At 36.8% G+C, this 16,989-nt stretch overlaps 1 protein-coding gene and 1 long non-coding RNA gene across 2 annotated transcripts; both read left to right on the top strand.

Moving 5' to 3' along the window:
- The first annotated feature begins 3,827 nt into the window (after positions 1-3,827).
- On the top strand, positions 3,828-4,517 carry LOC132050869 (uncharacterized). The gene is made up of 2 exons (XR_009413511.1): positions 3,828-3,961; positions 4,201-4,517. It is a non-coding gene; the product is annotated as an uncharacterized LOC132050869 (long non-coding RNA).
- Positions 4,518-9,851: 5,334 nt separating this feature from the next.
- LOC132048635 (uncharacterized) lies at positions 9,852-14,440 on the top strand. Its single transcript, XM_059439341.1, has 3 exons — positions 9,852-10,058; positions 12,294-13,248; positions 13,382-14,440. Exons 2-3 carry the CDS (start codon positions 12,298-12,300, stop codon positions 14,438-14,440), a joined length of 2,010 nt encoding a protein of 669 aa, XP_059295324.1. The 5' UTR covers positions 9,852-10,058; positions 12,294-12,297.
- The last annotated feature ends 2,549 nt before the right edge of the window (positions 14,441-16,989 follow it).

Here is a 16,989-nt window from a genome sequence, read left to right as displayed (position 1 = left end):
TCTCATAGACTTTGTTCTTTTCCTTCCATCTAGAAGAACACTTTGACTTTGTTCTTTTCCTTCCATCTAGAAGAACTCAAAGTGCTCTGCATACTATAGTACCGTATAGAGGTGGCAATTTGATCTCATATTTAAAAAATTAATCTATTTTACTCATATATTAATGAGTTAAGTCATTCATATTTCAGATGGGTAAATATGAGTTTCAAGTCTCTTTTTAACACATAAAAATATGATAAAATATGGGTAAAATATGGGTATCCATATAAGAACACACCAGACCCAATAACAATTCATTTTGAAAATGAGAAATTTCTTTCTTACCTCCCACCCCAACCATTACCCCACCACCCACCCCGCCATGCGCCCCACCCCCACACATTTTTTTTTTTATTTCATATACTTTATTTTTCTTTTATAAAAAGCTTATAAAAAAGGAGAATTTTTTTTCTTACCTCCCACTCAGATCCCTACCTCCACCCTCACCATACCCCCCCCCCCCCAAAATTCAATTTCATATATTTTACCTTTATAAAAATTTATAAAAAATGGAAAAAATAATTCTTACCCCCACCCCACCCCTCTCCGACCCCCCCCCCCCAAAAAAAACTCAATTTCAAATATTTTACTTTTATAAAAGTTCTATAAAAAATGAAAAAAAAATTCTTACCCCTGCCCCACTCCCTCCACGACCCCCCCCCCCCCCCCCCAAAAAAAAAAATTTCAATTTTCATATATATTACTTCTATAAAAAATTTATAAATAATGGAAAAGAATTTCTGGTCCCCCACCCCACTCCCTCCCCTACCTCCACCCCCCCCCCCCCCTGGCCCCCAAAAAAATCAATTTCATATATTTTACTTTTATAAAAAAAAAATTATAAAAAATTCTTACCTCCACCCCACCCCCTCCACGACCCCCACTCCTCACCCTTGAAATTTATATGAAAAAATTAATTTAACTTGACAAAAGAAAAAAATTATAAACATACACTTGAAATAATATTACACTTATATAATATGGATAAACCAATAGCTAACCCAGCTATTTATCACCCAACCCATATTTACTCACATAAAATATGAGCGATTTGAAACTCAACCTATTTTTATTCAAACAATTTTCAACCAAACCCACCTATTTATCACCTCTAATACCATACACGCTTCACCCCAAATACACAAGCAACATTTGCTTTCACATCCCTTCTAATAATGTCACACCCATAAATATAATTAAAAAAAAGTATGCTGATTTAAAACTTTCCAAAAAAGTCCAGACACAATAAATTCCAGGTCCCTCCATGTTGAATATGTACTTCTCAAACATCGCTATCCTTCTAGAAACTTGTACCTTTTTGCTAATAATTTTTCTGCTACACATGGACAGCGAGGGCGGCTTTGACGTGATGGGTAATTTTGGTTAAAATTCTGTTATTAAACTTAAAGAATTCGTTTTTGAAAAAAATAAATAGGGACTAAATTTAAATAGAGGTGCAAAAGTATCCAATTTGTGCGAATCTCCCGAAATAATAGTGGTCTTATATCGTTAAACTAAAATAAGTGTTCCTCACTAATTTAACTTTAGAATTTAAGGCCCCGTTTTTCCATAAATACCAAAAAAAAAAAAATCATTTTTGTTTGAAATTTTGGAGTTGGAGTTGGAGTTGTGTTTGGCCATAGTTTTTGAAATTGTAGTTTTTGGTGAAATGTAGTTGTAAAAAAGTGAAATTTTTTTGAAAAACAAGTTTTTTGAGTTTTTGGTATTCCGAAATACAACTTTAAGTTGTATTCTCATGGCCAAACGCTGATTCCGGAAAAAGTGAAAAAAATTTCCTGAAAAAAGTGAATAATTTTTATGGCCAAGCGGCACCTAAATCTTAGGCCCCGTTTGGACATGGTTTGAAATCATGTTTAGACATACAATTTGGATATTTTAAGTTGTATTTTCTCTTATAGACATAAAAACCTCACAAATTGTGAAAACTATCAAAACATTCTCAATTCTTATACAATCTTACCAAATAAGCAAATCATAAATTATAATAAAATTAATACACTACTAGAAGGCTTTTCTAAAAAATGCAACATCAATTAATCAAACTTTACTTCAATAAAATCGAAAATTTAACATGAATAGTAATGTAACTACTATTTAATATAATCTTCCCACATAAATTAAAGGCTGGTAGACATAAATAATGGTCGGTGGAAGTTAATGAGATTGGTAAATGATTGATGGGGGTAAGTGTTAAAAATATTAAGTGTTAAAAATATGTACCAACTTATGGGTCTTTTTTTACAAAATATTAACTTATGGGTTAAATTTTGTATTTAAAAAAGTTGAAACCATATTTTCAAACCCCAAACCATGCTTTTTAGATGATTTGGGTTCAAAACATGATTTCAAATCAGGTTTCAAACCATGACTGAAAATTGATCACCAAACGCTGATTTGGAACCATGGTTTGAAAATTGATGGCCAAATGCCTACTTAGAAGTGCATTTTTGTAGATGCAAATCAAAGGCATAAGATGGTATTATCTACTCAGCTATGGAGTTTATATACAGTATAGAGCTGAAATATAAAGACAAGTTTAATACAATAAATACTGAAGACGTTTTTCATGCAATTTAATCTCTTTTTGTTTGATACTTTTTCATTTTTGATAGACTATGTAAATATTCATTAGAAGATTTTGTAGTCTACTATTTTAGGTTAGCATATTTTGTATATTGTGTAATCTCCTATTTTAGGTTAGAATATTATTCTCCTATTTTGTATATAAACCAATTCAAGTAATGAAAGGAGACAAGGAAAATATTTCTTACATGGTATCAGAATAGGGTTTCTTTCTTCTTCCTCCTTCCGCTACGCCCTAAATCCCTATTTTTTGTTTTCCTCCCTAAGCCGTCGCCCCCCCTTCCTTTTTTTCCCATGGCCGACGCACCAACCACCCCGGCTAAGCCCACGTTCCACCCGGCCCTCGCGGTCTCCAATATCAAGAATCACATCTCTGTTACTCTTGAGATGGAAAACTCACAATATGGTACATGGGCCGAGCTTTTCAAAATTCATGCTCGTTCTCACGGGTCCTTCATCACATCATTCCTCCACCTACGGGTAAGGAGAAGCGGCTCCCAAAACTCGATGAGGAAATTGACTTATGGACCACCATTGACGCCACCGTGCTTCAATGGATTTATTCGACGATTTCGAATGATGCGTTAAACACTATCCTCGAACCGGATGCTACTGCCATGGAGGCTTGGGACCGCTTACGTGATATCTTCCAAGATCATCAAACTTCTCGTGCGGTGACTCTTGAACAAGAATTCACGACGACTCGTGTGGAGGATTTTCCCAATGCCTCCGCCTATTGTCAACGTCTCAAGAGCCTTGCCGATCAACTGAAAAACGTTGGGGCTCCCGTGACGAATAGCCGCCTTGTCCTTCAACTGGTCTCGGTCTCACCGATGCATACAAAGGGGTTGGGACACAAATTCGCCATGCAAAGCCGCTCCCACCATTCACAATAAAGGCTCGGTCTTCTCTTGTTTTGGAAGAACGTGAACTTGCGGCCATGGTTTCTCAATGGTGGCCTCGGTCGACGACACGCCACTCCCTCTCGATAACTCAAGCTCACGCCGAGGGAAATCAAAAAATTCCCCGAGGCTAAAATCACGGCGTTCGGGCGCGGCTGAAACCATGGCCGGCGGTTGAAAAAAATGATGGCCCGCTACGCCTATTTAAAGTGCATTTTTGTAGATCGTAAATCAAAGGCATAAGATGGTATTTTGGCCCCTCCTTAGGCCCGAGTCCTACACGGCGGCGGTGGCCTCTCCCGGGTCGTATGTTCCAACCGACATTGAGTCCGCAATGCACACTATGACCTTGAACCCGCCCGATCAAAATTGGTACATGGACACCGGAGCCACTTCTCATATGACATCCTCGGACGGTAATCTCTCGTCTTATTTTAATTTGAGCAATCAAAATAATGGTATTGTTGTGGGAAATGGTCATTCGATTCCAATTCGTGGTTGTGGTCACACTAGTTTGCCTCCCCCGAACCCCCCTTTATCCTTACGAAATGTCTTACATGCTCCTAAACGCATTAAAAATTTAATCTCAGTCCGGAAGTTTACTACCGATAATTTTGTCCGTTGATTTTGATCCATATGGGTTTTCTTCGTGAAGGATTTTCAGACGGGGGATGCCACTAATGCGGTGTGATAGTCGGGGAGATCTTTATCCGGTTACCACCATCAAATATCCAACCACCACTCCATCAAACTTTGCGGCGTTGTCTTCTCTTTTTTGGCATGCTCGCTTGGGTCATCCGGGAAATTCTATCTTAGATTGTCTTAGGGTTCATAAAAGCATTGAATGTAATAAATCTAGTATTTCTAGTATTTGTCGTTCTTGTGTTCTTGGTAAACACATTAGGTTGCCGTTTGATTCATCTATTTCCGAAACTTTGATGCCATTTGATATTATTCATAGTGATTTGTGGACCTCTCCCGTGTTAAGTTCATTGGGTCATCGATATTATGTTCTGTTTATGGATGATTTTTCAAAATTTTTATGGACTTTTCCGTTGGCTAAGAAATCCGATGTTTATCCGAAATTCTTAGCTTTGAAAACCCACATTCACACTCAATTTGAACGTCATATTAAAAATGTCCAATGTGATAATGGGAGGGAATATGATAATGATCACTTCGGGAAATTTTGTGAGTCTATGGGATGTCATTTCGTCTTTCTTGTCCACATACGTCTTCACAAAATGGGAAAGCCGAAAGAAAAATCCGTTCTATCAATAATATCACTCGGACTCTTCTTGCACATGCTTCTCTCCCTCCTTCGTTCTGGCATCACGCCTTACAAATGGCAACATATCTTCTTAATATTTTACCAAGTAAATTATTAGGTAACGTTTCTCCTCTTCAAGTGCTCTACCAACGAACGCCATCTTACTCTCATCTTCGGGTTTTTGGATGTTTATGCTATCCCCTCTTTCCTTCTCCAACTATCCACAAATTGCAAGCCCGGTCTACACCGTGTGTCTTTTTGGGGTATCCTGCGAATCATAGAGGGTATAAGTGTTATGATTTATCGTCCCATAAAATCATTATTTCTCGTCACGTGATTTTTGATGAGAATGTCTTCCCCTTTTCCAAATTATATTCTCCCACTTCTATTACTTATGAGTTTTTGGACGATGGCATTTCCCCATTGTGGTTGCATCACTTGGCTTCTCCTACCCCCCCCCCCCCCCCCCCCACCGTGACCCAGCCCGCTGCCCAGTCCCCTCCCGCCGGCACCCGCCCCCCGCCCGCCTCCCCACTCCCACCGCAACCAGTGCCACCGCCCATATCCCTCCGCCGGCGGTCCCTCCCACCGTCACCCCAGCCTTCCCCTTCTCCCAATCCGTCCCGAATGGTGACCCGGAGTCAACATGGTATTTTTAAGCCAAAAAGCCTTTTTAACTTAAATACCATGGTTACGAAATCCCCTCTTCCTCGTAACCCTCTGACCGCCCTTCGCGACCCGAATTGGAAAATGGCTATGAATGATGAATTTGATGCTCTTATTAAAAATAAGACGTGGGAGTTGGTGCCCCGTCCACCTAATGTGAATGTTATTCGTTCTATGTGGATTTTCACTCATAAAGAAAAATCTAATGGTGACTTTGAGAGGCATAAAGCCCGTCTTGTAGGTGATGGTAAGACTCAACAGGTTGGCATTGATTGTGGTGAGACCTTCAGTCCAGTGGTCAAGCCGGCTACGATCCGTACAGTTCTCAGTCTTTCCCTATCAAAGAGGTGGCCTATTCATCAGCTTGATGTCAAGAATGCTTTCTTACACGGTGAGCTCCAGGAAACAGTGTATATGCATCAACCTCTGGGTTTCAGAGATCCCACTCATCCGGATTATGTATGTTTACTCCGTAAGTCCTTATATGGGCTTAAGCAGGCCCCGAGAGCATGGTACAAGCGTTTTGCAGATTATGTCTCTTCTCTTGTTTTTTCAAACAGCAGATCTGACAATTCTTTGTTCATCTACAAAAAGGGGTCCGAGATGGCATATTTGCTACTTTATGTTGATGATATTATTCTTACTGCTTCCTCAGATTCTCTCCGATGCTCCATTATGGCTCTTCTTGCCTCGGAATTTGCTATGAAGGATCTGGGTCCTTTGAATTATTTCCTTGGCATTCATGTCACTCGATATAAGGATGGGTCGTTTCGCATCGCAACGCAAGTATGCCACGGAAATCATTGATAGAGCTGGGATGTCTTCGTGTAAGGCTACTTCTACTCCGGTTGATACTAAACCGAAGGTGAGCGGCACATCGGGTGCTCCTTATGATGACCTGACTCACTATCGCAGTCTCGCAGGTGCCTTTCAGTATCTTGCTTTCACGAGGCCGGATATCTCTTATGCTGTTCAACAGGTATGCTTACACATGCATGCGCCGCGACAGGTTCATATGCATGCACTTAAGCGTATCATCCGATACATTCAGGGTACACTTGACTATGGTTTGCATCTTTATCCGTCCTCAGTTACGGATCTTCTTTCTTACACTGATGCGGATTGGGGGGGCTGCCCTGACACACGTCGGTCAACGTCTGGTTACTGTGTTTTTCTTGGGGATAACTTGATATCGTGGTCTTCGAAACGCCAACCTACCCTCTCTCGCTCGAGTGCTGAGGCGGAGTATAGGGGGGTTGCTAATGTTGTCTCCGAGTCCTGCTGGCTTCGCAATCTTCTCTTGGAATTACATTGTCCTATTCATAAGGCCACTATGGTATATTGTGACAATGTGAGTGCCATTTATCTTTCGGGAAATCCGGTGCAACATCAGCGCCAAACACATTGAAATGGACATTCACTTTGTTCGTGAGAAGGTTGCGCGCGACAGTTCGTGTCCTTCATGTTCCTTCCCGCTATCAGATTGCCGATATTTTCACCAAGGGACTACCACAGGTCTTATTTGAAGATTTTCGGGACAGTCACAGCGTTCGTAAGCCTCCCGTTTCGACTGCGGGGGTGTGATAGACTATGTAAATATTCATTAGAAGATTTTGTAGTCTACTATTTTAGGTTAGCATATTTTGTATATTGTGTAATCTCCTATTTTAGGTTGGAATATTATTCTCCTATTTTGTATATAAACCAATTCAAGTAATGAAAGGAGACAAGGAAAATATTTCTTACAATTTTATTGTAATTAAGCGATCAATAAATATCTGAAAGAGTTGAACTGAGAATGGTATGATTAAGATTGATAATTCAATAACACATGAGAATATAGATTTCCCATAAGCTCAAATTTATAACTTAAATCATAACTTAGTTACATAACCATTTCAAGAAAAAGATGTTTAGTTAATATTTGAACCACAACGGAAGTATGCGTTACGTGTGCAAATGCTTATTTTACCAAGTAATTAAGTATATTCTTCTCAATGGAGTATTTTGAAATTACTACTTAATATAAGGGTGAATCCTTACTTTTTGTCGTCCTCACAAATTTTTGGTGGGGCCTCCTAGGAGAAATTCCTAATATATCCCAAAGCTTAGGCTGTGATGTTATCTTAAAAAGACAACTTAGGCTGTGAAGATTTGTACAATAAGCTATATCAATGATACATTGTACTTGGTCTTATCTCATACCATCACTATTAACTTCTAAATAAACATGTGTATTTTTTATCGTCCTCACAAACCTTTGGTGGGGCCTTCTAGGAGAAATTCCTAATATATCCCCAAGCTTAGGCTATGATGTTATCTTAAAAGACAACTTAGGCTTTGAAGATTCGTACAATGAACTATGTAAACGGTACCTTGCACTTGGTCTTATCTTATACCATCACCATTAGCTTCTAAATAAACACGTGTATCTACTAAGGAAATCACTATTGCGTATTTCTTCCTCTGTCCTTTTCATAAAAAACAACAGTTGTCCCCTTATCTATTTTTTTTTTTAATTTTCCCATCGGTGTTCGGTATCTGTACTGAAGCCCCACTAAATTCATCGCGTCGCGTAAGGCCCATTCAGGGGAAGCGCTCCCTAATAAGGATTTTTCCGAAACCTCTAATTAAGAGAGGAGTAGCCCTTCCGCTGCACTACATCTTTTGGTGGTTCTCCGTTTCACTTCACTACAAATTTGTCGAATCTTTTTAAAAGCCGGTCACTCCAATAAGTGCAACACCTAGCCAGCACATGGACAACACGTAAAAAGTTTTAACCGCAACATTGAATATTCAAATGAAGACACGAGGGTTTGCTCAAATGATAAGCACCCTCCACCTCTAAACCAAAGGTTGTAGGTTCGAGTCATCAACAGAGCAAAAAGGGGGAGCTCCTGACCTTTGGGGGGGGGGGGGGGGGGGTGGGTAAAAGAAAAAGAAATATTCAATTGAAGACCTAATTTGATCTCTATCTCTTCATCCCTGATTTTTGTCCTTCTAAACGGAAATAATATTGCTATTATGGGGTTTTAAACCTGTTGATGCTAGCTTGCCAATTTTTCTACTATCACTAGGAAAGTTATTTTTCTCATTTTTAAGGAGCTTATTTTTCTACAAAACCAAACATGAAAAAATTGAAAAAACATTTTTCTGAAATGTTTTCCTCCATACCGAACACACTAGGAGTGTGCAAAATCCGGTTTAACCGATGAACCGAACCGAGCCAAGAAAAATGTTATTGATTTATCCGTATCGGATTACTGAGTTAACGGGTTTGAAATGATTTTGTAAATATTTTTATTGGACTATCGGGCTGGTTTCAGGTTGTGAGGTTTTAGTTAAAGGTTAAACCGATAACCCAATAAGATTATATTAAAATTACCTTTTTATCTTTAATTATATTAGTGACTTTAGCTTTCAAATACAAACTCTATTTCCTAAATTCTTAATTTCGTTCCAGGACCCTATTCCCGCAAGCGACACTTTAGTTCGCTCAAACTCGACCAGAAAGAAAACAAATTTGTTTTAGCAATAACGTCTTTGAATTTGCTTCTGCTTGTAATTTGTGTAGATTTTTATGCATGAAGGCAATGTATATGAACAAATGAAAACAAGAGAAAGAAAAAAAATGCATTTTCTTATCGATTAAATAAAAAACTGAACCGTTAAGGACCTAAACTGATTAAAACCGATAACGAATATCTTATTAGTTTGGTTATCGGTTAAGCGTGTCTATAAACCGTAAACCGATAAGCACCCCTAGAACACACCCTTTATTTGTTTTAAACCTCCAAAGTTTTGATTCTTTAGTGAATATCAAATCTTGTATTTTTTTTGTTTGCTAATTCTTATTCCAAACTTCCTTCCTCATAAATAATTTACTTTTTATAAATTATTCAATTATGTGACTGAAAAAACTCTAATAATTATAAAGACTTGTCAATAAGATAATGATAAACGTGCCAATCACTACTAAAAAAACAATGTTTAGCAACGGAATACTAGCGACAGACCACATTCCGTCGCAAATTCACGACAAATAGCTACGGAATAATCATTTCGTCGCTAGAAAAGTAATTAAAATTTTAGCTCACTATATAGCGACGGATTAGCTATGAAAACTGAACTCCGTCACTAATTATTACAGCGAAATTTTGGCGCCTTAAATTTCACTACGGATTCAGCAACAAAGTTGGCGTGACAATTTTTATTTATACGTAGCGACGGATTTAGCAACAGAAAATCTGTCGCTGGGGTTTTTAATTTTCTCCAAAAAAAATTATATTTGCAGCAATGGAAACTTCTGTCGTAATATTAATTGTTAGAAGAAGTCAATGTATTATTTAGCGACGGAATATAAAATCCGTCGTTAATTCCGTCTGTAAGGGTAAAATAAAACATATATCCTAGGGCACGCATATACTTCCTCTCACTTCAAACACCCAACAGAGAGAGAGAGAGAGCTTTTACTATAAATTTAGGGCGAAATCGTGAGAGGGATAAAAAATAATGTGAATCTAGGGCTTCTATTGCGTTTTTCTCTTCTTCTGCTGCATCTTTTAGCTAAAGGACAGGTATGTATTGTTTTTTCTATGTTTTCTGGGCAATTTCTCTCTCCTTTGTCTCTTTCTTTGTATTCTCTGAAGTTAAATCTGAAATAGAAGTTATGAAATTTGGGTATGTCTTGTTTGTGCATAAATCTGCCTTTTTTTTGCTTATTATTGCTAAAATCGAAGTTGGGTATCTTGAAAACTGTTGGGTTTATAATTTTTTTGAATGTGAAGTGTTGGGAATCTCTATTTGGCCCATAAATCTGATGAAAATAGAAATTTCAACGTTTGCTTTTGCTCAACTTTGTTGGGTTATATTATTTGGAGCTTAAAGCTTGTTTTATTCTGTTTCATGTTGAGAGAAAAGCTTGAAGAACTCAACATTCTTCATATTTTGTGATTCTAGAATTTCAATTTCAATGTTTGAAGTCTATGTTAGTGAACTGGGTTTCTTACTCGATTCTTCAAAACTCGGCCTTATCAACATTCTTCATGCTATTCACAGTCCAAATATTGTTGTAGTTTCTTATCTTGTTCTTTTTTTATTTACCCGTGAGTTGCCATTTAAGCTTGAAAGCCTTAAGTTGTGATTGTAAGAATTCATGCTCTTTATCTTTGGTAGCTGATTAATAATCACAATAGGTGTTTGATAGCCGATTAGTTATTTGTGCATATTGCTAGTTTTGATTCTTTAATAGTTTAAGCACTTAACTTGCTGGTGTTGATAAACTTTTCAAGTTAATGCTAGGTAAAAATACAACTAATACTTGAAACGTAAAAATAATATCAGATTGATATGTTGGTGTGGTGAGATTATAATGAGTCCATCCTTTCTTAACTAAAAGTTTCAAGTTTGACTCTTGAGAATAATTATTTTTTGAGAGGGAGCAATTTACCCTTTAAAGGATCTTTAAGAGCAATTTAGAAAAATTGGGACAGTAAGTTTCGAGTGAGCCTAAAGAGAAATAAATAAATGAGATCGATACGTAGGATTCGCTTGTTCGAGCTATAATAAGTTCGAAAGAAACTTAGGTAGTCACTTTTTTTTATGAAGATAAACTTAAAGTAGTCACTTAAGATACAGTTCTATCAATAATTAGTGAGGAAGATTTTTAGGTGGGAGTAAGTGCAAGAGGAGGGTTTAAAATACTTTAAAGGAGAGGGTATATGATAGTTCCTTTTGAAATAGGAAATATGGATAGTTGCTGTGTTTTTTATAAAAATCTGCATTCTAGTAGTTGAATAGCTGCTGATTTCTATGGTAAAAGGCTGAAAACTATTCTTAAAATATGTTGCATTTGGATTTAAAAATTGCATTCTAACATACACTCTGTTTTATTTGTTAAAAGCTGCATTTTAGCAGTTGAATAACTGCTTCTTTATGAGGTTAAATGCTGCATTTTACCAATTGAAAATTGCTACTAAAATCTGTACTTTACCACTACAAGACACTTGTTATTTTTTTTGTAAAAATATTGCATTTTAGCAGTTGAATAGCTGTTGTTTTGTTTGTAAAAACTGCATTTTAGCAATTGAATAGCTGCTGTTTTTTGTAGTAAAATACTGCATTTTAAGCAGTTGAATAGCAGCTGCTTTATGAGGTTAAATTCTGCATTCTAACAACTGAAAACTGCTACTAAAATCTGTATTTTACCACTACAAGACACTTGTTGTTTTGTTTGTTAAAATACTGCATTTTAGCAGTTGAATAGTTGTTGTTTTGTTTGTAAAAAGCTGCATTTTAGGAATTGAATAGCTACTGTTTTTTGTAGTAAAATACTGCATTTTAAGCAGTTGAATAGGAGCTGTTTTATTAGGTTAAATCCTGCATTCTAACAACTGAAAACTGCTACTAAAAATCTGCATTATAAAGCTGAGGCAAAAAGCAACAATTTTGTTGAAAGTTACAATTGATGAGTTGTTTGTTGGATTATACTTGTTGTATTATGGGATTTATTTAAGCCTACTATTTTGAGGTTCTTGTTTTGGGAAACTTGAGGTTGGAATTTGAGGTGATTAAGGTGAAAAAGTTTCTTTTTTGTTTTCAGTGAAAGCTTTTATTGACCATTATTATGAAGAAAAGTGATCAATATGTTTTGTTTCAGTTTCTCATTTTTTTTAAATGAAAAAGGTGGATGATATGTTTTGTTTCATTAAGGTATTTCAACTTGTTCTTCCGTTTAGAGATCATCCTGGTTGTATTAATTATATGAAGACGAAACTTTAATTTGATTGCTTTGTTTATTTCAACATTAATAGGAACATGAATAATCTAGAGTGTGTTTGGATGTACGAGAGGTTGGATGGCCGAGGGGGTATAAACTCTAGCTTTGTAACCGGTGTGGACAATTTTATTCAATTTGCACATTCTCAACGAAATTACATGAGTGGTGACAAGGTTAGATGTCCATGTAAAAAATGTCACAACATTAAATACATGGACGTTGAAATTGTTCAATATCACCTTTTTAATTTTGGATTTGTTGAGAACTATTTTGTTTGGGATTATCAAGGGGAAAAAGATATGATCAGTGAGATAGCTTCTGGTAATGATTTGCACGGTGGTGCTCAACCTGAATTGGGATTTGATAATCCATACCGACAAATGGTCTTGGATGCAGCTGGTCCCAACTTTGGTCAGGGTTCGAGTTCGCAATCTTATAGCAATATTGAACCTGATTCTTCTCATTCTTATGAACTTTCAATGGAAAAGGAGCCTAATCCTTCAATGGAGGAGGATCCTAATCCTTCAATGGAGGAGGAGCCTAATCCTGAGTCACAGAGATTTTATGATTTGCTTCAAGCTGCTGATGCAGAATTGTATCCCGGTTCTTCTCTCTCTCAACTTGCAGTAGTCTCCAAGATGTTAAATATTAAAATGGAGAATACTATGTCACGTATCCAAATGATGCAATTGTTGAAAGAGTCTTCTCTCTCTAAGAAACTAGTGCGTAGTTTGGGTTTGCCAGTTGAAAAGATTGATTGTTGTGATTCAGGATGTATGTTGTATTGGGCTGATGATGAACACCTTACATCTTGTAAATTCTGTGGCTACCAGAGGTATAAGCGTCGTGTCGGGTCTCGTAAGAGGAAATTGGTCCCTTACAAGAAAATGTATTATTTTCCTTTGATTCCTAGATTGCAAAGATTATATGCATCCCATGCTACAGCTGCCGACATGAGATGGCACCATGAGCATACACAAAAGGATGGGGTAATGTGTCATCCATCAGAATCTGAGGCTTGGAAGAACTTCAATGAAACTCATTCTTTTTTTTTTTTTTGCTACTGAACTAAGAAATGTAAGGTTGGGGTTATGTACTGATGGTTTCCAACCCTTTAGTCAGTCTGGGAGGAAATACTCTTCGTGGCTAGTGATTGTCACCCCATACAATTTACCTCCAGGAATGTGCATGAAAGAGGCATATATATTCCTAACTGTCATTGTTCCTGGGCCAAACAATCCCAAACACAAAATTGATGTTTATCTGCAAGCTCTAATAAAAGAATTGACCTTGTTGTGGGAGACAGGTGTAGAAGCATTTGACATCTCGAAAAAGCAAAACTTTCAACTAAGGGCAGCTTTGATGTGGACAATCAGTGACTTCTTAGCATATTCTATGTTATCAGGATGGAGTACTGCGGGCAAGTTAGCATGTCCTTATTGTATGGAGGAAACACAATCCTTTAGATTACAACATGGCAGGAAAACGTCTTGGTTTGACAGTCATAGAATGTTCCTTGATCAACATCATCCGTTTAGGAGAGATCCTAAAAACTTTCTCAAAGGTAAGACTGTGAATAGACTATCACCATCCTATAGAACAGGAGAGGAAATTTTGAACCAAATTTGTGACTTGGGGATAAGGAAAATAATAGAGTTAGATGCACAGGAAGTTAATCGGAGAATATGTAAGTCTTGTGGGTGGAAAAAACGAAGCATATTTTGGGATTTGCCTTATTGGAGTTCTAACATGATTCGACATAATCTTGACGTCATGCATATTGAAAAAAATGTCTTTGATAATGTATTTAATACAGTTCTTAATATTGATAACAAAACCAAAGACAATCCACAATCACGTCTAGATATGGTAAATTACTGCGATCGACCACAGCTGGCAAAGGATACTAGTGGAAAATATCCAAAAGCTGTATATACAATAGACAAGGAAGAAAGAGCTATCTTGTTCAATTGGGTGAAGCGTTTGAAGTTTCCAGATGGGTATGTTTCGAATTTGGGTAGATGTCCAGACACAAATGCGAAAAGGTTATTTGGCATGAAAAGTCATGATTACCATGTGTTCATGCAACGACTAATGCCTATTGCTTTCCGTGAACTACTTCCTAGTAATGTGTGGCAAGCACTTACAAAATTGAGCTTATTTTTTAAAGATCTTACTTAGACCACTTTACGAGTGGATGACATGGAGAGATTAGAGGCAGACATCCCACAAATCTTGTGTAAATTAGAACGTATATTTCCCCTTGGATTTTTTGACTCAATAGAACATCTTCCAGTGCGCCTTCCATATGAAGCAAAGATTGCTGGACCTGTACAATATCGATCGATGTATCCTTTTGAAAGCTAAATTTGAAACTTTATGTTCAAATTGTGACAAGTATGCTATACATAACTTTTCAATATAATGGTACATCCATTTATCTTTTTAGGTACCTTGGAACTCTTAAAAGAATGATTGGAAATAAAGCTAGTGTTGAGGGTTCCATTTGTGAAGCATACTTGCTGAAGGAGTCAACACAATTGTTTTCTTATTATTTTGAACCTCATGTCATGACACGTAATCACGATGTGGACCGTAATGATGATGGTGGTGCTGTGGAAGATCTTGAAGGAAATTTATCAATATTCACCCATCCAGGTCGACTATGGGGAGAAGTAAAAAAGAGGAATTTATCCCTTGAAGAAATCAAGGCTGCCCAAACTTACATTTTACTAAATTGTAAAGAGGTTGAACCGTTTGTGAGGTAGCATTTGAAAGTTAAACTCTCTTATTATTATAAATATATCCATATATATCATGACTTTCTATTGAACTTATATTGTTGCAATGAAGTATGTATGTGCAACGTTTGCAAGGAGAATTCCCGGATCTATCTCAAGGTCAAATAGATGAGAGCCTTGAAGCATATTTCTCTATATGGTTCAAGGAATATGTAAGTACCAATAATTATTAATTTTTATACAATATGTTATTAAATTCGCATGTGAAATTTAACTAAGTCTTACATTTTTTTAAATAGGTCCAATGCAACCATATTGAGAATAAATTTTTGCGTAGTCTTGCTCATGGACCATTAAGAGGCGCTACATGTCATTCAGTGTATTTTATTAATGGATAAAAATTTCACACGGACAGTCATGGTAGCGCAAGATCAACAATGAACAGTGGAGTTTGTATCTCGGACCCAAATTTTGGTAATTACTATGGACGGATAAAAGAGATTATACAAGTGGAATATCGTGAAGAGCCTTTAAAGCAAACTGTGTTGTTCAAATGTGAATGGTTTGATCCAACTTTGGATGTTGGTGTTAAAAAGCATAATCAGTACAAATTGGTTGATGTTCGCCGCCGATATAAAAAATATGAACCTTTTATTCTTGCGATGCAAGCAATTCAAGTGTGTTATGTGTCGTATCCTAGCAAGAAAAAGGACAAGGATGATTGGGTAGTTGTGTTGAAGGTCAAACCTCGAAATGTTGTTGAATTACCCGATGAGGAAGTGGTGAAAACTCCAGAATTGAATGTTTCATTCCAAGTTGAAGAAGTTGAAGTCCACGAGATAGCTATGAATGTTTCAATTGATGAAAATATACTCTTACATGATCTAAACGGGAATTCAATGGAAATGGATGAACCCATCATTGATAGGTTATTGCCAGAGCATCATGAAATCCAAGAGTATGAAACTGAAGAAGAGTATGAAACAGAGGAAACTGAGGAGGATGAGGAAGAATTCGAAGAAGGAACAAATAATGACTAATGCTTAGTAACATGTGTTATTGTATCTTTATTGTATTTTGCTTAAGATTTGGGTTTAAAAATTTCTGATGGATGGTTGAGTGTTTTGATTTGCACCACAGTTTTTCTTTACAATATGTTTTCTTCAACCTATTTTACCACTTTCATCGTTACTTGTTGAATTTTGTAGTGGACTATGCGCCTATGTTGTTTGATTTATGCCTTCTTATTTAGTGGCTACTTATTTAGGGTTAAGTGCTTAAGTTCGTAGCCAAAATACTTGTTTGTGATAAAATAGCAAGTAGCTAAAACCAGTTAATCTCTGTTACATGATTTCATGCCATTAAATCCTTTATTATAATTTTATATTCCATTGTCATTTTAGTTCAATATTTGATAGAATCCTCCTCATGTTATTTATATTGCAGGTGGTGGACAACTGGTCAGAATTCATTGAAGTTCTACTTACTGAAGGTTCTGCATTTTAGCTGTTGTTTAGGTACTGTTGCCTGCTATTGAAGTTCTTGTCACTTAAGGTTCTCCATCTCTTCTCTCTCTGTACAATGATATGTAACATTTATGTACAAGACGATTTGCACCATGTGAATACAGATGTCTTAGAATTTGGTTGAAATGGAACATATCTTTTATAAAAGGGAGTATCTAAATTACAGGAGTCTCCATTCTTTCATCTCCTAACTGCTAAATTGCTTATGGATATCTTGAAAGGAGACTGTGGCTGAGCCCCTCTTCTTTGCTTTCTGTTGAGAATGGAAAACTAACAGCACCATGCGTTAAGCGGCTGGTGAATTGCCGAAGCTGTTTTTGGCTTTTTTTATTTTTTGATAAAGTATTTTCTGTTGAAGACACTTTAATGAGCTGCTGTCATTTTTTTTTTGAAAACTGAATATAACATCTAAAATGTAGTAGTTTGTTGTGAAAGGAACATGTGTATTCAAGATCTGGTGTAA

The sequence above is a fragment of the Lycium ferocissimum genome, chromosome 3 (assembly GCF_029784015.1).
Source record: "Lycium ferocissimum isolate CSIRO_LF1 chromosome 3, AGI_CSIRO_Lferr_CH_V1, whole genome shotgun sequence".
Classification (NCBI taxonomy): domain Eukaryota; kingdom Viridiplantae; phylum Streptophyta; class Magnoliopsida; order Solanales; family Solanaceae; genus Lycium; species Lycium ferocissimum.
Note: the sequence above shows the minus strand (reverse complement) of the source record. Positions and strands in the feature narration are given on the sequence as shown.